Source organism: Mesoplodon densirostris, chromosome 4 (genome assembly GCF_025265405.1).
Source record: "Mesoplodon densirostris isolate mMesDen1 chromosome 4, mMesDen1 primary haplotype, whole genome shotgun sequence".
NCBI classification, from domain to species: domain Eukaryota; kingdom Metazoa; phylum Chordata; class Mammalia; order Artiodactyla; family Ziphiidae; genus Mesoplodon; species Mesoplodon densirostris.
This window is the reverse complement of record NC_082664.1, coordinates 160884902-160908104: the sequence shown is the minus strand read 5'-3', so window position 1 is coordinate 160908104 and position 23203 is coordinate 160884902. Positions and strand designations below refer to the sequence as shown.

At 39.5% G+C, this 23203-nt stretch overlaps 2 protein-coding genes and 1 non-coding gene across 4 annotated transcripts in view; 1 reads left to right on the top strand and 2 right to left on the bottom strand.

Annotated features, from left to right (window-relative positions):
• KIN (Kin17 DNA and RNA binding protein) overlaps positions 1 to 23203 on the top strand; it is a 51400-nt gene that overhangs the window by 27519 nt on the left and 678 nt on the right. The window contains exons 9-13 of one of the 2 annotated variants that reach the window (XM_060095415.1): positions 1095 to 1145; positions 6149 to 6217; positions 7024 to 7123; positions 8606 to 8706; positions 12209 to 12436. In XM_060095415.1, coding sequence (XP_059951398.1) covers positions 1095 to 1145; positions 6149 to 6217; positions 7024 to 7123; positions 8606 to 8706; positions 12209 to 12271 — 384 coding nt within the window. In that variant the 3' untranslated portion in view covers positions 12272 to 12436. Of the gene's footprint in view, positions 1 to 1094; positions 1146 to 6148; positions 6218 to 7023; positions 7124 to 8605; positions 8707 to 12208; positions 12437 to 23203 lie in introns of those variants that run through there. The other variant, XM_060095416.1, reaches the window with a different exon arrangement.
• On the bottom strand, positions 14623 to 14695 carry TRNAR-UCU (transfer RNA arginine (anticodon UCU)). The gene has a single exon. It is a non-coding gene; the product is annotated as a tRNA-Arg (tRNA).
• ITIH2 (inter-alpha-trypsin inhibitor heavy chain 2) overlaps positions 20712 to 23203 on the bottom strand; it is a 37042-nt gene continuing 34550 nt past the window's right edge. Inside the window, exons 20-21 of the mRNA XM_060095414.1 lie at positions 22827 to 22938; positions 20712 to 20859 (exon numbers count right to left, since the gene is read on the bottom strand). Coding sequence (XP_059951397.1) covers positions 20712 to 20859; positions 22827 to 22938 — 260 coding nt within the window. The remainder of the gene's footprint in view (positions 20860 to 22826; positions 22939 to 23203) is intronic.

Below are 23203 nucleotides of genomic sequence, written 5' to 3'. Positions count from 1 at the left end.
GCAGATACTGAGATGCTGTTACGTGCTGGGCATCATGTGAGGTCCTGCATGTGTAGGGTAGGGAGAAAAACACAGTCCCTGCATGTCATGGAGCTTTCACCCTAGTGAAGGAGGCATTCCACGACCAAGTGAACCAGTGGATAAGTAATTACAAAATGCTATGTGCTGAGGAGGTCTGAGGGCAGGGAGTGGGGAAATAGCTTGTTCCCCCGCTAGGGCAGGGGAGATCTCTAGTTCAGCATCCAAAGGGAAGATCCAGGTGTCTAGAGCATGGTAAGCACAAGAGTGGTGGCATTTGAGGTTGGAGAGAGAAACGGGCAACACCACAGAGGTCTTATAAGCCATTTTGAATTTAATTCAAAGTAAAATGGAAAGCCAGATCTATCTGCTTAGAATATAACCATGCCAAGTTTAGAATATTTTTTGTTCATATTGGAAAGTTGGAGGAATTAAGATGAGGTTTTGAATCAACCAAAGAGCGACATTGTTCAGTCCCTTTGAAAGTAGGTACTTAGGGTTAACTGAGCAGTTGAGAAAGAAAAAGGTGTGAGATACAGCCAGGTCGGCTGGTCAGCACGTTTTCCTTTTGGTCACCCTTTCATTTACTTCTCTCCTGGTTGTGTTTTTCTTCCCCTCCATTCACAGGCTTTATTATCCTTATCAAATAGGGAAGCTCCTCTTTGCCATCAAACTGTATACCCAACTATGCTGTGCTGAATTGGTCTGTAAGAGTTATGTTTTTACTCCCTGAAAACATCACCTGTTTTCCAGCTCATGACAGTCCAGAGGAGGAAGCAGGGATAGGGCAGAGTAATGCTGGCAGGTGGCGTTGCAGTATTGACTCAATAGAGGTTGTTTGCGTTTATCTTCTTGGTCAGTTGACTTGCCTATCACTTATTTTCTTAAATCCAAGTTGCTTTTTTTTTCAGTCAAAAACTAATTGCAAAAAAGGTTTGTGTTTTTCAGAGCTTCCAAATTATATCGATCTTCTGTGAAGTGTGTTTTATGGTGTTCTTTTGCTAAATGGAATGTTATTTGAAATAAATTGAGGATTTTAAAGAGGTAATTTTATGAATGTCTCATGCGTCCTCCAGATTGAAGAGGAGAAGAAAAGAGCTGCCCGAACAGATTACTGGCTCCAGCCTGTACGTATCCCGCTGGGGCTTCTTACTTCTAAATGTGCTTTTAAGCAAATGATTTAAATAGCATTTGGTATAAATGGCTAAATTTCTTAAATATCTGTAAATTCTATAGATAGATTTATAACTATAATGACTTGTCTTTGCATCTACTCTGTAAGTATTGGTTGTATTGTTATTAGGGGGTTACTTCATGTTCATGGACCAGTAATGTTTCTTGAGTTTAATGCCAAATTTGTGTATGGACACCTTGAATTTAAGCCTGGAATTATTTTCAATTTTTGCTATAAGAATACCCAGTTAGGTACTTTGTTGTAAAAGCAGCTTTTTTTTTTGTTTTCTTTAACATCTTTATTGGCATGTAATTGCTTTACAATGGTGTGTTAGTTTCTGCTTTATAACAAAGTGAATCAGCTATACATATACATATATCCCCATATCTCTTCCCTCTTGCATCTCCCTCCTTCCCTCCCACCCTCCCTATCCCACCCCTTTAGGTGGTCACAAAGCACTGAGCTGATCTCCCTGTGCTATGCGGCTGCTTCCCACTAGCTATCGGTTTTACATTTGGTAGTGTATATACGTCCATGCCACTCTCTCACTTTGTCCCAGCTTACCCTTCCCCCTCCCCATGTCCCCAAGTCCATTCTCTAATAGGTCTGCATCTTTATTCCCATCCTGCCCCTAGGTTCTTCATAACCTTTTTTTTTTAGATTCCATATATATGTGTTAGCATACAGTATTTATTTTTCTCTTTCTGACTTCACTCTGTATGACAGACTCTAGGTCCATCCACCTCACTACAAATAACTCAATTTCGTTTCTTTTTATGGCTGAGTAATATTCCATTGTATATACATGCCACATCTTCTTTATCCATGCATCTGTCGATGGATACTTAGGTTGCTTCCATGTCCTGGCTATTGTAAATAGAGCTGCAATGAACATTGTGGTACATAACTCTTTCTGAATTATGGTTTTCTCAGGGTATATGCCCAGTAGTGGGATTGCTGGGTCATATGATAGTTCTGTTTTTAGTTTTTTAAGGAACCTCCATACTGTTCTCTATAGTGGCTGTATCAATTTACATTCCCACCAACAATGCAAGAGGATTCCCTTTTCTAAAAACAGGTTTTAATTATATAAGTTCAAGGAAAGATTTGTTTTTTATTGCTTTTTTATTATTGCTTCTTCTGTCTTTTTTCATTTCTTTCTTAATCTAATTTACTGAAGTCTTAAAAAAATTTTTTTTATTGAAGGAAAGATTCTTTAAATTCTGTAGTGCTTTCTAGTTTTCAGAAGTTTCACACACATGATTTCATGTAAGCCTGTAATAACTTTTTTTTCCCCTCATCCCTTTATTGCCCCTCTCCACTTCCCTCTCCCCACTGGTAACCACTAGTTTGTTCTCTATGTCTGTGAGTCTGCTTCTTTTTTGTTTTATTCACTAGTTTGTTGTATTTTTTAGATTCCACATATAAATGATGTCATAGTTTTTATCTTTCTCTGACTTATTTCACTTTATTTCTTGTTCTTTTAAGATAACAATTGCATAATAATTTTTAAACATTTCAGTACTTTAAATATTTTTTATTTATTACTGCTCAGTTTTGAACTTACTGGAATATGAAGTTTTCATAAAACCTTCAGGGTATCTTAGTTATCCTTAAGGAAGCTGGCTTCATCAATAACATGAGAGTGAAAAGTAATTATTTGGGTAATTTCTGATTTGAAAATTTCTGATTTGTTATTATTATTAATAATGATCTTGAAAATCAAAAAGCATAAAGTTCTAATTTAAATCTTCATAGTTATTCTCTCACTAGCTTAAAAATAATTTTGTTTCCATGTCTTACTTTATGTCCTTATACAATGGGAAACATTTGCCTGGCGATCACATGAAAGATCATGAAATAAGTTATGAAAATCCTTGCTGTATTAAATAGAAAATAAGTACTTCATAAACCAGACAAAGGCAAATATCATATGATATCGCTTATATGTGGAATCTAAAAAAAAAAAAAGATACAAATGAGCTTCTTTACAAAACAGAAATAGACCCACTGACATGGAAAACAAACTTATGGTTACCAAAGGGAAAAGGCAGGGGGTAGGGAGGGGATAAATTAGGAGTTTGGGATTATCAGTTACACACTATTATGTATGAAACAGATAACCAACAAGGACCTACTGTATAGCACAGGGAACTATACTCAATTTTTTTTTTTTTTTTTTTTTTTTTTGCTGTACACAGGCCTCTCACTGTTGTGGCCTCTCCCATTGCGGAGCACAGGCTCCGGACGCACAGGCTCAGCGGCCATGGCTCACGGGCCCAGCTGCTCCGCGACATGTGGGATCTTCCCAGACCGGGGCACGAACCCGTGTCCCCTGCATCAGCAGGCGGACTCTCAACCACTGCGCCACCAGGGAAGCCCCAATACTCAATATTTTTTAATAACCTATAAGGGAAAAGAATCTGAAAAAGAATAGATAAACATATACATATAACTGAATCACTGTGGTGTATACCTGAAACTAACACAACATTGTAAATCAACTATAATTCAATTAAAAAAAAAAGAAAAACTTTTTAGAAAAAGTACTTCATATGAATTATTTCAGTTAATTCTCATATCAGCCCTACAAGGTAATTACTGTTATTATTCCCTTTTTATAGGTGAGAAAACTGAGGTATAGATTATTTGAGTAATTCCCCCAAGGTCATTTAGGAAGTGGTGAGCTCGGATTTCCCTGGCAGTCAGATTCACTAGGTTGTACTCTGCCCTGATAAACAGTACTTCCTGGGGTGCATTAGTCTCCCTGACTTCCGGCTCTGAGTAGAAGTCTGGGTCAAGATTAGAAAAGTAAGGACCTAGAGAGAGGCAACCATCTATGAATTATTTTGTTTGCTTTCCCTGTCGGAGTAGCTAGCATTTGATATTAATAGTTTCATATATTGTTTATGAAAGTGTAATCAAGAATTTTGCTTAGAGCAGTAGTTCTTAACCAGAGCACAATTCAAAAAAATTTAGACCATTTCTTTCCAAGATATATATGCTTCAATACTACCACTATCCAGTCTCCTGGGGTGAAATGGCTATTTTCACTGACCGCCTAGGTGATTCTCATGTTTAGAATCACCTTTGTTCAGAACCATTGGTTTAAAGGAAAAAGAAAACAAACCAAAAGCAAAAAAAACAAAAACAAAAAAAAGCAAAGCATTTTTAGTTAGTCCAAAAGTTCTCTTCCCATTGACAATACTTTTTTTTTTAAGATTTTTTTTTTAATGTGGACCATTTTTAAAGTCTTTATGGAACTCCTTACAATATTGCTTCTGTTTTATGCCCTGGTTTTTTGGCCACAAGGCATGTGGGATCTTACCTCCCCAACCAGGAATTGAACCCACACCCCCTGCATTGGAAGGTGAAGTCTTTAACCATTGGACCGCCAGGGAAGTCCCTGCATTGACAGTACTTTTAATAAAATTTTATTTTCAGTTTGATAATCTTCTGGTGTAGTAAATTATTCAGATTTTCTTCCTAGCTCCTCTTGGAGAGTGTTACATTAAAAGTGAAGATCAGCCAACAGGGATCCAATGACTCAGTGTTTGTCTCATTTTGAAATGGGCAGTATGTGTGTTAAAATAACCAGCAGCCCACAGAGGTGGATTGGAGAGCTTTAGTTTTTAAACTGAGAAAAGAAAGTTTTGACAGATGTGCTATGAGCAAGTGTCAATAGTACAATGAAGTAATGAATTATGTTTAAATTATAAGTGTGTGTACCCATGTGGGCCTTTGAGAAATTTAGCCCAGAAATCAGAGAAGCTGTTGGTATTATATGGCTTCATTGAGAAAGTCTTAATAGAATACTGGCTTAAGAATAAGAACATTCAAGCCTTCTCTTAAACATATTTTTCTACTGTTAAATATTCTCCCCCAAAGTCCTTACTAGGTTGTTTTTTTTTTTTTTTTTTTTTTTTTTTTTTTTTTTTTTTTTGCGGTATACGGGCCTCTCACTGTTGTGGCCTCTCCCGTTGCGGAGCACAGGCTCGGGACGCGCAGGCTCAGCGGTCATGGCTCACGGGCCCAGCCGCTCCGTGGTATGTGGGATCTTCCCGGACCGGGGCACGAACCCGTGTCCTCTGCATCGGCAGGTGGACTCTCAACCACTGTGCCACCAGGGAAGCCCCTTACTAGATTTTTGTTAATGTAATGTTTAGACTGGTTTATTGAAGTACTTGTGACCATCTAGTACTTCTGCTGTGTCCACTCTGAAGTAGCAAATACAGAATTGCTTTAGTGAATCTGGGATTAAGTCACGTGATTTAATTTTCATCGTCAGCCATTAGCTAATTGAAATCAGGAAAACAGTGGTAAAGAAGCAAACTCAGAATGCATTAATATGAAATAAACTCAGACTTCTCTCCCGTTGAGAACTAGATGCTCAGAAGAGCGATGCTTTTAGCTGGAGCTAGTCTGGAGGAGTCCAGTCTTATCAAAAATCCAGAGCAACATCATGAGAAAAGAGCATTGTGGAAAGTGTTGTGCTTTAGCTCAAAGCCTCCGTTTCTTGCAGTTCCCAGTGAGACTCTTGCTCTCTGAGTTTTTGTCAGCGGTGAACATCAACATATAACATCCTTGGCATTTTTTCTTCCTTGAATGGAGAGAAAGAAAGAAGCTCTCTATGAAAGACCTGGATTAATAGAGTTGAGATTGGTGGATGAAAGTCTTAGATTTCAGGAAACCTTCACTATGGAAATCAGCCATGAGATATGTGGTTTTTCCTCTTGGTAACCAACTGTGTTGAATAAAAAGAGACAGAAGGAATGAAAGATTACTAAGGAAATGTTCTTTCATCGTTGGGAAGACTTCCAACTCCAAAATGTCTTATTTGGCAAAGCAGTTAGCATTTTACTATGATTTTTGGTGAAAATGTTTAAAATGAAGGATCAAAAGAGGAAAGATAATTTATATCATTCCTTCCATCGTTATTTTTTTCTTATTTTCCAGGAAATTGTAGTGAAAATTATAACCAAAAAACTTGGAGAGAAATATCATAAGAAGAAGGGGATTGTTAAGGTAAGAACATGAAGTTATGATGGAATTTGGGGAAGGAGCTGGTGTGTGGCTGAGTAAAGCCATTTTGATATTCCTTAAAAATCAAGTCCTAGTAACAGAAGCAGTGTGTCTAAGGTTCTTGATGGTTCCATGAAAGGAAGGCTGACTTCCCAATGGTTGGAAAATATTTCATTTCCAACCATAGTTTATACTTAACTTTGGTCGGCTTTCTTACTAGAGCAAATGGTATGTATGAAATCCCATTGGCACCTCTTAAAAAAATTCAGTGAGCACACCTTGCTAGTAAGTAAGGTACATTCCCTTTGTTAATGATGGGCAATGTAATAGTGCCCCAGAGTTCCAAGGAGGACTTCCTTGTGGTTTGCCTGAGAGACTTATCTTTTGATTGCTCTAGGATTTTAAAATTTAAAAATCAATGCTCCAGTCTTTTTCTTTCTTTTGCTTTTCCTGAGTATAGTTTCATGCTAGCACCCAGCCTTGTGCATGCATAAGTTGCCCTCCTACTGTACTTGAAATGACACAGAATTATCCCTCTCATTGTATTTCTTAAAGTCTTATTCTAAAATCACCAGCCTTTCCCTCCAGATGAAAACCTTAACTAAACTTTGAATTGAATTCTTTAAGAACCATAGCCTGAGGTCATATATGGCATCTAGAAAATAAACTCCATTGATACAAGGAGTTACTCTTAAAACAAGTTACTCTTACCTTTTGGTTAGAATTTCATTGTTTACATTTATTTCTGTCCTTTGGACTTTGTGTTCACATCTCTCTTCTGTTATAAAAGTGTTGGTTTTACATGGCAGGAAGTAATTGACAATTACACAGCTGTCGTGAAGATGATTGATTCTGGAGACAAGCTGAAACTTGACCAGACTCATTTAGAAACAGTAATTCCAGCACCAGGTAAATCTTTTTGCAGACCATTTAATATACCATCGAAATAAGTGATTCCATTCTTTAAAACCTTAGTTTCTGACGTTACTTGATAGTTCTGGGTATGAGTTTCCGTTTTAGAAACATATAATTGCCAATATAACTGATCCCAGTTTGACTTGGTGAGATGGTAGTTTACCAGTCCTCTGAGAAAGCTATTTTGTGGCATAAATAAATTTTCCCTTTCTAGAATCTTTGTTTTCTTTCCAGAAGCAAATCACAGACATATCTGGATAAAATCAATCATATTAGGATTATTGTTAATATATTTGTTTAGCTATTTGAGATGGTAAAGTAAAAGTCAGTATTATTTTGCATTTTCTTTTCCTTAATTGTCTTACACATATCTAGTATAAATGCTTCTGTAGTTAGGTTGTTTGCCTCTGACCCAGACTCTTCATGGTGGTATCATTGCTGGCACAGTGATAATGTTAGTCTCTAAAACTTCCGTTTATCAGATCCTATATTCTTTCTCCCTAAAATAAAATTCATTTTATGGATTAGAAATCGTGGACTTTTTTTTCAGCTTCAGTAAGATGTAATTAACATAAACTGCATCTGTATAAAGTATACAATTTGATGTTTTCAACATATGCATACTCCCATGAAAACCATCCTTACAATCAAGTTAGCAAATGTGTCCATCGCCCCCCAAAGTTTCCTCCGTTTCCTTTATAATCCTTCACTCCCTGCTCTGTCTGCCCTGTCCCCCACGCAACCACCAATCTGCTTTCTGTGACCATAGATTAGCTCATATTTTTCTACAATTCTATATAAATAAAATCATACCACGTGTCCTGTGTTTCTGTCTGGCTTCTTTCACAAGTACATCATTTTGGATTCATTCACGTTGTTGTGTGCATCTATACTTTATTCCTTTTTATTGCCAAGTATTTCATTATGTGGATGTGCCAGTTTCTTTATCCAGTCACCTACTGATGGACATTGGGGTTGTTTATGGCTCTTGGCCATTACAAACAAAACTGCTATATGAACATTCGCATACGGATCTTTGTATGGATATATGATTTCTGTTGAGAAAATTCTTAGAGATAGAATGGCTCAACCAAATAGCAGGCATATATTTACGCTTTTATGAAACTAGCAACCATCTTATGATCTTAAAAAGAAAGACATTAAAAGTAAGCTGAATTTTTTCTGATTACTTCTGGGCTCTGGGCATCTCCTCCAAGAACCTTATACTCCTTGGTATAAAATTAAAACATCCCTTGACAAATAAGTAGAAAAAATGAGGAGTCTTGTAATGTTACAGTAATCAAAGTATCTACAAACTGTACTGTAGAATCATACAGATATTAAATGATTAAGAACATCTAAGAGAAGAGTTTTGTTTTCTACTATGTTGATTCAGTGTAATTGCATTTGGCTGTAAGAAAGTAGAAGAAAGTGGCCATTTTCTTTGTATTAAGTGTTAACCCTTTTCTGTTACAGGAAAAAGAATTCTCGTTTTAAATGGAGGCTACAGAGGAAATGAAGGTACCCTAGAATCCATCAATGAGAAGACTTTTTCAGCTACTATAGTCATTGAAACTGTAAGTATAGTTTACACAAAGACAGAAATTTCAAAATGCTTTTAAAATGTGCTATCGTTTTTTTTCATTGGATTGGTGTTTTAAGTTTGGGTTTTCTGTTTGCCTTCTCTCCTATTTGGAAATCTATAAGCTTATTTTCTCTAATGACTGACATTACTAAAGCATTTTATTTTCTGATTGCAAAAGAAATTCCTTATGTATCTTAATCTGTTCAGGCTGCTATAACAGAATACCATAGACTGGGATGGCTTTAGAAACAACAGAAATCTATTTCTCACATTTGTGGAGGCTGGAAGTCCAAGATCAAGGCACAGGCAGATTCGATGTCTGCTGAAGGCCTGTTTCCTGGTTAAGGTGTCCTCACATGGTGGGAGGGGAAAGGGAGCTCTCCAGGATCCCTTTTTAAGGGCACTAATGCATTCTCAAGGGCTCTGCCCTCATGACCTAATCACTTCCCAAAGACCCCACCTCCTAATACCATTACATTTTGAATGTATTGAATGAATTTTGACAGGGACACAAACATTGTCTCTAGCAGCACTCTTGGATAAAAGCTGAAAAGTACAATTTAATATAAATAATTTTTTAAATTGCCTGTAAACCTCCAGGCAAATGATAACCTCCATTAATGTTTTGGTCTATTTTTTTTCAGCCTTTCTATTTTATAACATTGTATATATTACACGTAGTTTTGTATCCCAGTTTTTTTCCCCCACATCTAACCTAAAACTCAATCTGCCCTAGTGTGATTAGTGGGGAATATATAGTCAGAGTTAATGGGGGAAAAGCCACAGAGATCAATAATATTTTTTAATGTCCTTCTTTCTTTCATAAAGGATGTAAGGTAGAAGAGATCAATAAATAGATTTTAAGAAATCTGACATTTAAGTAAAATTGCTCGTTGACTTAGAACTGATGGTCCACTGACAGGTCTACACATGAGGCTGAGTGAGACCTGAGCTGTCTTCAGAAGGAAGGGTCTGAAACATGTTTTTTTCCTAACTGCCTAATTCTTTTTAGATCCCTGCGCTACTGCACCGTGTATCTTTATCTCTAAATGAGAAGCTTTTTCATCTCCACTACAGGAAGTTTTAGTGTTTGGGGGAATAATCAACTTCCTGAAGAGTCTGATGAAAGTTTTGGGCTCTCTGCAAGAAACTGCACATAAACTGCCAAATTTTATGTGTTCCCTTTAAGGAGTTCTTAGGTCCCCTGAACCCACCTATGAACTGGTTTGAGAATATGTGTCTCGGGAAAGCTTTCCAGAAAAACCACTTAGGTTCTGATTTGAAAGAAATCACATTTCAGTAAATTAAGCATTTTTTCCCTGTCCTTGAAAATACTAACCTAATCACCAATGAACATAAACGCTAAGGGGAAAAAAAAGGAACAGGGAATGTCACCTGTCAGTAGGGAATTTATTAATCTGACTACCTGAACAGATTGAAGCTCTTTTTTAAATCTTTTTTTTTTTTCTGATTCAATCAGCATAAGATCGTGGGAACTTTCGTATTTCCTTGGCAGGTTGAATCTCCTCCACTTTCTAGTTTCCTAATACTATCCAACTTCGATCCTGCTTCACGTTTTCATCTAAGGGAAACAGAACGACTCAGTACTGTTGAGGATATTTTAGGTTCCATCCACACCTTTGGTTTCCAGTCTGTATGATTTTCGAGAGCTGCTTTCTTCCCGGCCTTGCTGTGAACCCACAGCTCCATCTTCCCCTCTAATGCTTTCATCGCTCTCAGAGCCGGACCGAGATAGAACCTCGGAGGTGATCCGCAGGGAAAGCCTTTCTGGTTGATTGCAAAGCAGCGTGTACTCTTGGGAGAGGAAACCCACATGCAAACTTTTTGTTTTTTTTCTTCTTCTTTTGCAGCCTGCCTCCATTAAAAATATCTGTTGGTTTGTTCATGTCGGTCAGCTTGTCTCTACGTCCGCATGTTTTCTCCAAGTCAGTGCCCTGAAAAACATGAACTTTTCGAGTGGTTTCTCCTATTTTTATTATTTCTGGCATCTTAAATTTTAGTATCAGTATCCTAAGATTCGAAATTTACACATTTATTAAGCAGATTTTTTAAATAACTCACAAATTGTTCAAAACCAGCCCTTGCTTTTTAGATACTTGCCTAGTTAACCCACGTCTGGCCCCCTTTTTTATCCCTTGCTTGGCCTTCTTATCACAGAAGTGTGATTGACCTTCGACCTTTAAACCTGATGATGAAAGAGTCAAGCTGGGTCATGCTTTATCTGGGAACTTATTTCCTTTATATGTAATCATTATAGTACATTAAAAGAAAGACATTTTAAAAGCATTTTTTAAAGGAAGGTAAAAAATGTTAAAATCTCAGCCCAGGGTTAGAGTCATCATCATCATTTTATATTTTGCAGTGGAGAGGACCAACTTTTAAATTTTAACTGAAAGATTTAATAGTAAGAGTTAAGAATTATTGAGCTCATATGCATATTATGTTCCAGATGTTATTCTGAGCACTTTATATGTGCTAACTCATTTATATTTCTCAACAAGCCAGTAATGTAGGGTACTGTTACTGTTCCCCACTAGGGGATAATGGGGCACTGAGGGGTTATGTCACCTGCTGAGGGTGGGGTTTGAACTTGGGCAGTCTGGGTCCAGAGCCCATATTCTTAGCCTCTGTGTTCCCAGGCTGTATCAGCTTCTATGACAGGTATCATCTTTCATTAATCCAGTTTTCTTTCCCCTTTCCCTTTTTGTTGGATATGAAGGGAACAAGAAAATATATTTTAGGTTAGACTCATTTTCTGTAATAAGACCAGCCTGTCACAGCTAAACTAGACAAATATGTTTGAGTATGAGGATTTGTATTGCTTAAAATAATATTTGTTATTTAAAAAAAAAGCCCAACTGATAGTGGCACAAACATGATAGACATTAACTTCTCATTTTGAAGTCCAGAACAGGTCTTCTGAATCAGGGAATGGCTCTTTTCTTAGGGGTGATTTGTGAGCCCAGGGTCCTTCTGACTTGTGGCTCTACCACCTTCAACTGGGGCTTTGACAGCTGCCGTGTCCGTGTGCTTCAGGCAGGCTGCGGGGAGCGTGACGGGTTGCCTGTGGAGGGGAGCATGGCCTGGGCCTGGAAGTGGCCCGCGTCACTTCTGTTCCCTTCCTTGGGCCGGAGCTCCATCTCATGGCATACCTGACCACAGGAGGAGCCAGGAAGTGTGACTTTATCCAGGAAGCAGAGGAGATACTGACCAGCCAGCCAGTCTCTGCCACAGGGTCTAGAGATAACACATGCCACATAGCACTGAAGAAAATACAGCCAGTTCTTGATGAGGATGCCATAGAATACTTTAGAATACTTTTAAAATTCACATATGTGTAGAACTGTTAGCTACCTTAGTGGTATCTTAGGGATGTAGAAGAGGCAAATTTGGATCCAGAAGTGTGTGTCCTTTTCTTGTCTTGTAAGTACATGTGTGTTCTTAACCTCTTCTTCAATTATTTTAATTTGTAGGGCCCTTTAAAAGGACGCAGAGTTGAAGGAATTCAATACGAAGACATTTCTAAACTTGCCTGAGTTAGAAAATTTGTTAACAGCACATTAAAATCTTAAAGCATCAAATTGGTGTTCACAAAGGCATTACAAGACTCTACTGTGTTAGGGTGTTTCTTTTGTATAAAACAAATAGATTTATTTAAATATTACTGTATAGTTGCTTAGCTAAACTTACAGAAAAATCTAGTTATGTCTTATGAAGTATCAAAATTATATAATTTGGTCTTTGTTATTTTTATTTCCTTTGTAATATTTCCTTGATGATTTTTTATCTTCATTAAAAGAACATTATTGTAAAGTGTTTTATATAGGACAATTTAGAATCATATAGTTAGAGGAAATCCTTCATATACTCTAAATTTCTATTTTCATCAGTAAAGTAGTAAAGTTGAACTGTAAATATAACTACATTTTAAAGAGTCAAACTATAAATAGAATAGCAGCTTTATTGAGATATAATTCACACACCATACAATTTCACCCATTTAAAGTGGACATTTCAGTGGTATTTAGAATATTTACAAAGTTGTGCAAGCACCACCACTATCTAATTTGAAACATTTTCATCACCCCCGAAAGTAACCCTGTATCCATAGTCACTCCTAACTCCCCCTGTCTCCCCAGCCCCGGCAACTACTAATCGACTTTCCGTCTCTGTGTATTTGCCTATTTTGGACATTTCATATAAATGGAATCATATGATATGCGGTCTTTTATGACCAGCTTCTTTCACACAGCATAATGTTTTCAGGGGTTATCCACGTTGTAGCACGGATCACTGTCTCATTCCTTTTCATTGAACAATTATCCATCATATGGGTATACCACATTTTTTAAAAACTATTCATCAGTTGCTGGATTTGGATTGTTTCCACTTTGAGGCAATTATGAATAATGCTGCTGTGAACATTCGTATACAGGATTTTGTGTGAATGTACGTTTTCAGATCTTAGGATTGAATTCAGAGTTATACTGTAACTCACTCATGTTATACCATGTTTAACATTTGAAGAGCTGCCAGGCCGTGTTCCAAAGTGGCCACACCATTTCACAGTCCCACCAGTAGTGGTGAGCTATCCATTTTTAAATAAGTAGGGCAGCATATTATGAAGGGATACTAAAGACAGGAAACCCACCTCACAGTTGCTTATGGGAAAAAAAAAAAGGAAGTTTATAGTTCATATAACTGCGAAGGAGCAGACCCTCGATTCAAGTGAGATTCAGGGTGCAAGAAGTCCAGATTCAAGGCTGGGTCCCTGTCATCTCTGGCTTCTGTGTTGGGTTCATTCGCAGGTACTTCTCAAAACAGCAAGATGACTGCCAGCATCTCCAGCCTCCAGGTTTGTATCTTACCCTTCTGTCACAGTTCCAGCAAAAAACCTGGGATTGAGTCTTATGGATCCACACCGGGACAGATCATTCCAAGTAAAAGGATTGGAATACTACCGGCTGGCCAGACTTGGATTGTATTCCAACCCATGGGCCATCCCTCTTGAGCCCCACCCTTAGGGGAGGAGTGATAAATCTGTTATCAGAAGGCGGGAGAATATTTGCTGGTGAACAGAGACAGAGGAGGCAGCAAAAGAAATAGTAATAGGATGATGTCAGTAGCTTTACAGGAAATGTTCTGGGATGAATTAAAGCGTTTCCAAAATAGCTGGACAGCATCGTACTGGGGAAAGGAGCTGGGTTTTGGAGTTGGGCAGACTTTAGGTTGAATTTTGGCTGTTCTATTCACTAGCTAAGTCATCTCAGGAAAGTTAATGTTCTTGAATTTCAATGCTTTTAATGTATAAATTGTCAAAAATAGTGTGTCGCGGCAGGGTTGTTGTGAGAACTACAGAAAATGCATATGGAGTGTCAGACGTAAAGCCCAGCACTTAGTAGGTGTTTGATAAATGGAAGTGAGCAGAAGTGTCAGTAAATGGGGGCAAGCGTTTGTGACCTGAGGAATTTCCATAAGGGGAATGGTTCTCCCTGATTCTGGTGGAGAAATAAAACATGACAAATTTCATAGGCCTCCCCCAAATCTGTAAGTTTGGAATCAACTCAGTGGTTTTCTTCTTAGAAAACCATGTTTCATCCCTACCGCCCACGTTTAATTCTTTTCTCCAGCATCTTCCTGAAATTATCGCAGAATAAAATAAAGTAGCATTATTGAAGGTCAACTTAATTGAAAAAAGTCTGAAGCACAAAAATATGATGCTAGACTGTAGAACCTTTTTTCCTGTAAGTTTTTAGAGGCCAATATGGTTATGTTAAGCAGAGTGACTGCAGACACCTAAAATCAAGTCTTATGTAGACTTTTTTATCTATTTTCTTTTCTTTCTTTTTATTTTTTTGGCCGAGCCGCACGGCTTGCAGGATCTTAGTTCCCCAACCAGGGATTGAACCTGGGCCCCCTGCGGTAGAAGCACAGAGTCCTAACCACTGGACCGCCAGGGAATTCCCTGACTTTTTTTTTCTTTTTAAAGCATCGTAAGCTATTCTTTAAAAAAAAAAAAAAGACTTTCTTTTTTAGAGCAATTTTAAGTTCACAGCAAAATTAAGCAGAATGTGTAGAGATTTCCCACGTGCCCCCTACCCCCCAAGCCACAGCCTCCCTACCATCAGCACCCCCTCCAGATGGTGCATCTGTTATAACTGATGACCCTGCATGGACACGTCATCCTCACCAAGTGTCCGTAGCTGACGTCAGGGTTCACTATTGGGATTGTACATTCTATGGGCTTGGACTAATTTATAATGAAATATATTCACCATTATGGTATCATGCAAGATAGGTTCATCAGTCTAAACATCCACCTGCTCATCCCCCCTCCCCTGCCTGCCTCCATCAACCACTGATCTTTTTACTGTCTACATAGTTTTGCCTTCCTCAGAATGTCTGATAGTTGGACTCATGCAGTATGTAGCCTTTTCAGACTGGCTTCTTTTACTTGGTTAATATGCATTTGTTTCCTCCACGTGTCTTCTCGTGGCTTGATGGCTTTTTTTTTAAGTGCTGAATAATACCACCTTATCTGTATATACCACAGTGTATTTATCCATTCACCTACTGAGGGACATCTTCATTGCTTCCAAGTTTTGTCAACTATGAATGAAGCTGCTGTAAACCTACGTGTGTAGATTTTTGTGTAGGCATAAGTTTTCAGCTCATTTGGGGAAATACCAAGGAGCGTGGTTCCTGGATTGAATGGTAAGATTGACTTCCGAAGTGGCTGTTCTATTCTGTAGCCCTGCAAGCAATGAATGAGAGTTCCTGTTGCTCCACCTCCTCAGCAGCATTTAGTGTTGTCTTGATTTTCGCATTCTAATAGGTGTGTAGTAGTATCTCATTGTCTTAATTTGCAATCCCTAATGACATATGATGTTGAGCATCTTTCCATATGTTTATTTGCCATCTGTATATCGTGTCTATTCAAGTCTTTTGCCATTTTTAAATTGGGTCATTCACTTCCTTACTGTTGAGTTTTAAGAGTTCTTTGTATATTTTGGATGATCGTCTTTTGCAAATATTTTCTCTGTCTGTGGCTTCTCAGTTTTTGGAAAGCTGTTCTTTTTCACCAGCTTGCTTGAGGTCATATCAAATTATTGGCATTGATATCTTAGGAAACCAAATTCCTTGATTTTTCTTTTTTTTTTTTTTTTTTTTTGCAGTACGCGGGCCTCTCACTGTTGTGGCCAGTCCCGTTGCGGAGCACAGGCTCTGGACACGCAGGTTCAGTGGCCATGGCTCATGGGCCCAGCCGCTCCGTGGCATGTGGGATCTTCCCGGACCGGGGCACGAACCTGCGTCCCCTGCATCAGCAGGCGAACTCTCAACCACTGCACCACCAGGGAAGCCCTCCTTGAGTTTTCTTCATTAGGAATGCCGTCAGATCCCATTGCCTTATTTGCTCTTTTTCCCCTTGTGTACTTCTGCCTATCAGTTTTTGCTGACACGTTTGAGTGAATTTATTCAACAAACATTTAATAAAGCGCCTCCCGTAAGTAAATGATGGCAGGAGGTGCTGGAGATAAAAGGGTGAGAAGCAGGTGTAGGCCCAAGATGGGTGTCGTGTAGGGACTGACAATGTTCAGTGAATTGATATTCAAATGAAATGATTGGCCGATTAAGAGAAATAAGCTAATTTGGAGTAGCTACTTAAAAACCCGCCCTGGGGGCCTCCCTGGTGGCGCAAGTGGTTGAGAGTCCGCCTGCCGATGCAGGGGATACGGGTTCGTGCCCCGGTCTGGGAGGATCCCATATGCCGCGGAGCGGCTGGGCCCGTGAGCCATGGCCGCTGAGCCTGCGCGTCCGGAGCCTGTGCTCCGCACCGGGGGAGGCCACAACAGTGAGAGGCCCGCATACCGCAAAAAAAAAAAAAACGCCCTGGGACTTCCCTGGCGGTCCAGTGGTTAAGTCTCTGCGCTCCCAATGCAGGTTCCATCCCTGACCCGGGTTCCATCCCTGGTCAGGGAATTAGATCCCATATGCCGCAACTAAGGCCTGGTGCAGCCAAAAAAAAAAAAAGCCAAGCCCGCCCTGACTTTGACATACCGCAGTGAGAGACCGTTACTGTTACCCGTATATACCTCAGTTCCTACTCTGGTGAAATGGGATCACAGGATTAGAATATGGCTCAGCCTTTGTTGTAAGTTCGTCATTAGGTAGACTGAAGTGACCCCAGAAACGTTAACTGGGTAATTGAATCACTATACCATTAAAAGGAAGCGTCCTTGATTTTTCTTTCTCTCACATGGATATTTCAGAAAAAGTCACCCATGTAGGCTTTGCCAGTGTGAAAAAGTGTTTTGTTTTGTTTTGTTTTGTTCGGTTGGTTTTTGGCCATGCCTCATGCTTGCCGCTTGCGGGATCTTACTTTCCTGACCAGGGTTCGAACCCGGACCACGGCTGCTGAGCCCTAACCACGGGACTGCCAGGGAATTCGCTGAAAAAGTGTTAAGAAAGGAATAAGACTACTAAATTATTACAGCATATAAGCATTTTTATGTATCTAGGCAGCCAGGTAATTTCTACTTTCATCTTACTGGGTCTTTGGAATCACTTACAGCTCTTTCAATTGGGATAAGGCTGAAGAGAAGATGTTCCTCCGTATGGTATTAAGTGATCCTTTAAAGCAAGTAGAATGACTTGCATAAGACCTCATACCATTAGGTACTAAAATAACTACTGATTCATTTTTACTACACATAGAGACACTTTGTAATTCTCTTTTTTTAAACTTATTTCTTTGGATTGCCAATTTTCCAACTCTAAGAAGCCTTGTTTAATTTTCAGATTTTAAAAACACAAACAAACAGACTCATGACAGAAGTATGATCTGAATGCAGTCTTGTTTCTCAAACAAAGGCTCTTATTCTCCTGACAGTTCTCACAATAAGACTTACATATCTAATTGGTTTAATGGGAACTGTTTAGATTGATACTTACAAAAAGCTTTGAAGATAGGCTACTTTTTTCCTAAAGAGGAATATATTTGACAAATACCAGCCCTGTAATACCCCAGCTTTATACAAAATTAAATATTGATCAATTACCAATGGGTTCCAAGGTGCTTCAACGAATAAGCATAGATAATTGTCAACTTGTTTTTCTTCATCACTGAGAGCGTAATACTTTCAGAACTAATCAAGAGGCAGACAGTGGAATAGTTCCTTCTTTTCTAATGATTCCCATTAATTTGGTTTCTTCATTTGAAATTCAAAATTGATTATTCACTTATAATTCAACATTAATTATATAGAGAAGGCAATTTTCTGGTCTCGAGGGACACGTGAACAGTATTAATAAGGTGATTTTTACAGGAAATGAATTTTAAAACACCAGCTATTAATAAAAGTTTTGATAATTTGAATAACATGGGTTTCATTTTAAATCTAGTTTCTTTTGCTAGGACTATGTTGCTCAGTACTCTGCATGTAAATTTACACCCCAAGATTTTCATCATTATTTTTAGAACTGCTAAGCACATGTAAAATACTAGGAATAGAACTAACCTTACATAGCCAAAGGTAGCAGGTTTTTTTTTTTTTTTTTTGGCTGTGTTGAGTCTTCGTTTCTGTGCGTGGGCTTTCTCTAGTTGTGGCGAGCAGGGGCCACTCTTCATTGCGGTGCGCGGGCCTCTCACTGTCGCGGCCTCTCGTTGCAGAGCACAAGCTCCAGACGCGCAGGCTCAGTAGTTGTGGCTCACGGGCCTAGTTGCTCCGCAGCATGTGGGATCTTCCCAGACCAGGGCTCGAAACCGTGTCCCCTGCATTGGCAGGCAGATTCTCAACCACTGCGCCACCAGGGAAGCCCATGGTAGCAGTTTTAAGGTCAAAATTTTTTACAAAGTAACCAGTATAAGAACCCACTTTTGAAGTTGGTGTTGAATATTAGCATTTTAAGATTAGTATTTTTGAAATAGGGATAGAAAAGATGTAATAGATTTTTAAAAAAATCATAGGTGCCATAGGTGACCAATTTTTATAGAGGAATGAAACCAAAAGGCAATGCTATTTACCTCTTCAGCACTGAGGTTATCTTGAAATTATAGAAATAATCACATGTTTAATATTTTGCAATTATGTCAAAAGATGATCTCTTGCTTTCTCAAATATTGGTTGGGTATGTCCAAAAAGAGGTAGTTTTGTCTACTTTCTAAAATGAAAAATGTTTTTTGCCAAATTACGGAGAGAAAGCTTCATAAAAATGTACCTTAAAAATTTTTTAAGTGCAATTTCATCACTTTGGCCTTTGAACATATATCCATTTTCAGAATAGATTTAAAGGAAAGTTAAAACAAAGGAAAGCACAGAATGATAATGGATCAGACTTTCACCAGCCTCCATAATCACGTAAGCCAATTCCTTATAACAGATCTCTTCATATATATATATATATATATATATATATATATATATATACCATTGACCCCTGAACAACATGGGTATGAACTGCATGGGACCACTTGTATGTGGATTTTTTTTTTTTCCGGTACGCGGGCCTCTCACTGTTGTGGCCTCTCCCGTTGCAGAGCACAGGCTCCAGACGCGCAGTCTCAGCGGCCATGGCTCACGGGCCTAGCCGCTCCGAGGCATGTGGGATCTTCCCTGACTGGGGCACGAACCCGTGTCCCCTGCATCGGCAGGCGGACTCTCAACCACTGCGCCACCAGGGAAGCCTCTGTATGTGGATTTTTTAAAAACAAATATAGCACCTGTTGTTTCATTTTACAGATCTTTAAAATTAAGTATGGGGAAAAGTTTGTGTTTAATTAGAGATCACAGTATGTGGAATCAAAAAACTAGGGTTTGAGGACTTCCCTGGTGGTTCAGTGGTTAAGAATCCACGTGCCAATGCAGGGGACATGGGTCCGAGCCCTGGTCCGGGAAGATCCCACATGCCATGGAGCAGCTAAGCCCATGCACCACAACTACTGAGCCTGCACTCTAGGGCCTATGAGCCACAGCTACTGAGCCCACGTGCCACAACTGCTGAAGCCCACACACCTAGAGCCTGTGCCCTGCAACAAGAGAAGCCACCATAATGAGAAGTCTGCGCACCGCAACGAAGAGTAGCCCCTGCTCACCGCAACTAGGGAAAGCCCATGCACAGCAACAAAGACCCAACACGGCCAAAAATAAATAATATAAATAAAAAATAAATTTATAAAAAAACAAAAAACTAGGGTTTGAGTCCTGATCTGTTCTATACTGTTTCAGTTTCCTGCCCTTGGGTGAGTCATCTATCAATTCCTTTGTCTTTGAGACAGAGATAAAAGTTTGTTGATTTTCGACTGTGGGATTTTGGCAGCCCTAAGCCCCACATTGTTCAAGGGCCAACTGTATATGTGTGTATATATGATATGGCTGTCCTACTACTTCTCTTTCTCAGGAGAATCCTGACTAATACAGGCTTCTTGGACTAAAAAGGGTCTCTGAGGCCAACATTAAGGAAGGAATTTTGGCAAAGCATCATGGGCATCATAGGTACCTTGGCAAGGTTATCCCTACAGAGGGTGACAGGGCTTTATATTCATATATATATAACTACAAAACAAGATAGGTGACTTCCCCTGTTCTTACTCCAAGTTCACCAAATAATCTCTAATTGAATTTCCCATGTAACTGACAACCTAATAAGGTATTCAGTTGCAAGGCTGAGGACCTGACGCTAAAAACAGTGAAGTCCTTACAGTAAACGCCAAACCCAGGACTCCGCCTGGACGGCAGCTTGACTCACCAGTGCAGCCCTCCTCTGCACGACCTCGATTAACACACCTTCCCATCTGAAAATGCAACGACATCCTAAAACTTCTTTGCAAAGTATTTATTTTCTTCAGGTGTGTTAACAGGTTTTATAAACCACCATGATATCTGGTTAGTTTTTAATTATTCAAACTCAAGAATGACTACAAAGGTGGCAGGAAAAAAATGTATATTTATACATAGAATTTCCCCAACTATAAACTTTTCAAGGCCATTTGAGAAAGCTGTAGAGCTGAGGCACAAGGTAATCCTTGTAATGTCCGTCGATGAAGCCTTTCCCACTGTTGTGCACAAACCAACAAGGAACGTCGGTCCCAAACACTCTGTCTGTCCGGTAGTCCTTCTGCAGACCTCTGCAAGGAGAACAGTGGGCGTGGTTAGGACACAGACAGGGGCGTGGCCAGCCTGTGTATCCAGAAAGAAGCCATACTCTCCCTCTCTGTTTTCTGCCCCCTTCTAGCACCGTATCTGCTAACAACCCCGTGCCCCATCCCCGTTCCCCAAGTCTTCCCCAAGTCATACAAAGCACCAGAGTCTGGGGCTTGGTTTAGAAAGACAGTGTGTCGTTAATAAGCAGTGTGTCGTTAGAAATTCAAATAACCTGTCTAGAGATTGACCAATGTGGACTTTTCCAGGAAGGTGAAGAGTGCAAATTAACTTTCCGTTTTTATTTTTTCCCTGCCGCCTTAGTGGAGGGGAGGCCCATGTATTCAGAGGCAGTCCTCTTTCTGGACATGGGGAAAGGGACAAGGGGACAGTGGGAACTGGCTGGGGGTTGTGTCCTCAAGGTTGCCTAGGGCTGGTATAGTCTCCAAATTAGCCCAGAGCAAGGAAGAAGCTGCCAGATTTAGTAAATAACAATGCAGGATGCCAGTTAAATTTGAACTTCAGATAAACACCACTCATGTTTCAGCAGAAGTATGTCCCAAGTATCTGAAATTCACAATTTCCTGGGTGTCTTGTGTTTATCTGGTGAGGCTGGAAGAGGATCCAGCCACCGTGCTCTCTGGGGAGCTGAGGCTACTGCAGGGAGGCTGTGGGGCGGAAATAACGTTTAAATGGAAAGAAGGTGGAAACGAAGCTCCAGCTCACAGGTTCCCTGCAGGATGAATCTGAGGTGCCTCTCACCTTGACTGCAGGGGTGACTGTTCTACTTAGGAGCGACGCCGGCTGTTCCTGAGACATTCATGTTTTTCGTTTTAAGGGTAAAGAAGTCATACGGTATATTGCCATTAATGAGCTTTAAAACATACATCTTTGCGCGTGGCCCACGGGTCGAGTTAGTTTCCACTGTGCGTCATGAGGTGCTGGCAGTAGAAGAAAATGGGGCCCAGCCTTTACCTTTGGTCATTAGCGTAGAGTAGATGTGTGTTTACCAACCTCAGATAACTTGTTATTACTGTGATCAACTGTGCTCAGCGTTGCTTCTATGAAACACGCTTACTGACGCCCAGTGGTAACTCACTGATCTCTGGTAAACCCATACGTGTACCCACTAAGAGCCCGTTGTTTCAGTTCACAAATCTATTCCTGTGGTAATTTTATTTTACTGTTGTAATTTTATGGTTTAATGATTATTGTAATTTTATGGCTTAATTGCTGTAATTTTATGGTTTAATGAAGTACATGGAAGCCAATGACATTCGTGTGCCAAAAGAGTCATTTCTCATCGAGCAAAGTTGGCTGCTTTGTAAAAACTCTAAAAAGGCCCCGAATTCTTTAATATGATACCAAATTAGGCCTGGGTGAGACAACTGTAAAAGACTGGGGAAAATGAAAAAGACGTATAAACATTTTAAACTCAGGATGCTTTACAGGTATCTATGTTCTCACTTCAAAATGAAGCATATGGATACGGTTTGTGTAAGAAAAGCTACACCAAGACGTATTCAGTAGATTCAAACACAAACATGCATTCAGTGGATAAATACTCAAAAAGAAAGCTCTAGGCTTAAGTAAAAATCTACACATTCTTTCGCTAGCACTAAGGCGAGTAGATATTTTTATGATTTCTTCCTTTGATCTGCTTTTTCAATTATCCAGCTTGTGGCCGTATGGCTTCTAATGTACAAAGGTGAGAACAGTAGATTAATTAATCTTGGCATTTGATGGTATGTACTTATGTATCTGGTCATTTTTTGCATTTCGGATGGACTCTCTGCGCCTTACGCCAATGCCATGTATGTGTCTCTTCCTGGTGAATTGTTTAGTGTGACACAGGTAAAGCTTGAAATGGCTTTTCTTGTTCTTCTATTTGGCCGTGTGAGTCCAATCCTAACAGGAGCCCTTTTTGTTCCCGTAGTATGAATCCGAGACATACCTGGTGACAATCAGCTTTTGTCCCTTCACGTCCATGTTTGCCTCTGGCTTCTCAGGGTCCTTTCCTGGTCGCTCATTGAAGATATGTATCTTTGGCTCATACATGAACTGGCCTATGAAACAAAGTACAGACGTTTATTTACATGTAACTCAAGGGACGACAAAAGGACAGGCTGGTCATGTGATCCAAGCTGCATTTTGGTTCCTCCATCTAGACTTTCTGGGGTAGACAGATGTACTGAGAGGAAAAGGATGCAGATGGGGATGGGTTCTTCCTGAGGGCAAATCCATGCTGCTCACTCATATGTCATTTGACATATGAGTCTGATCGACTGGACCCCAAGTAAAATCGAACACTCTGATGGTCGGGGTAAAGAT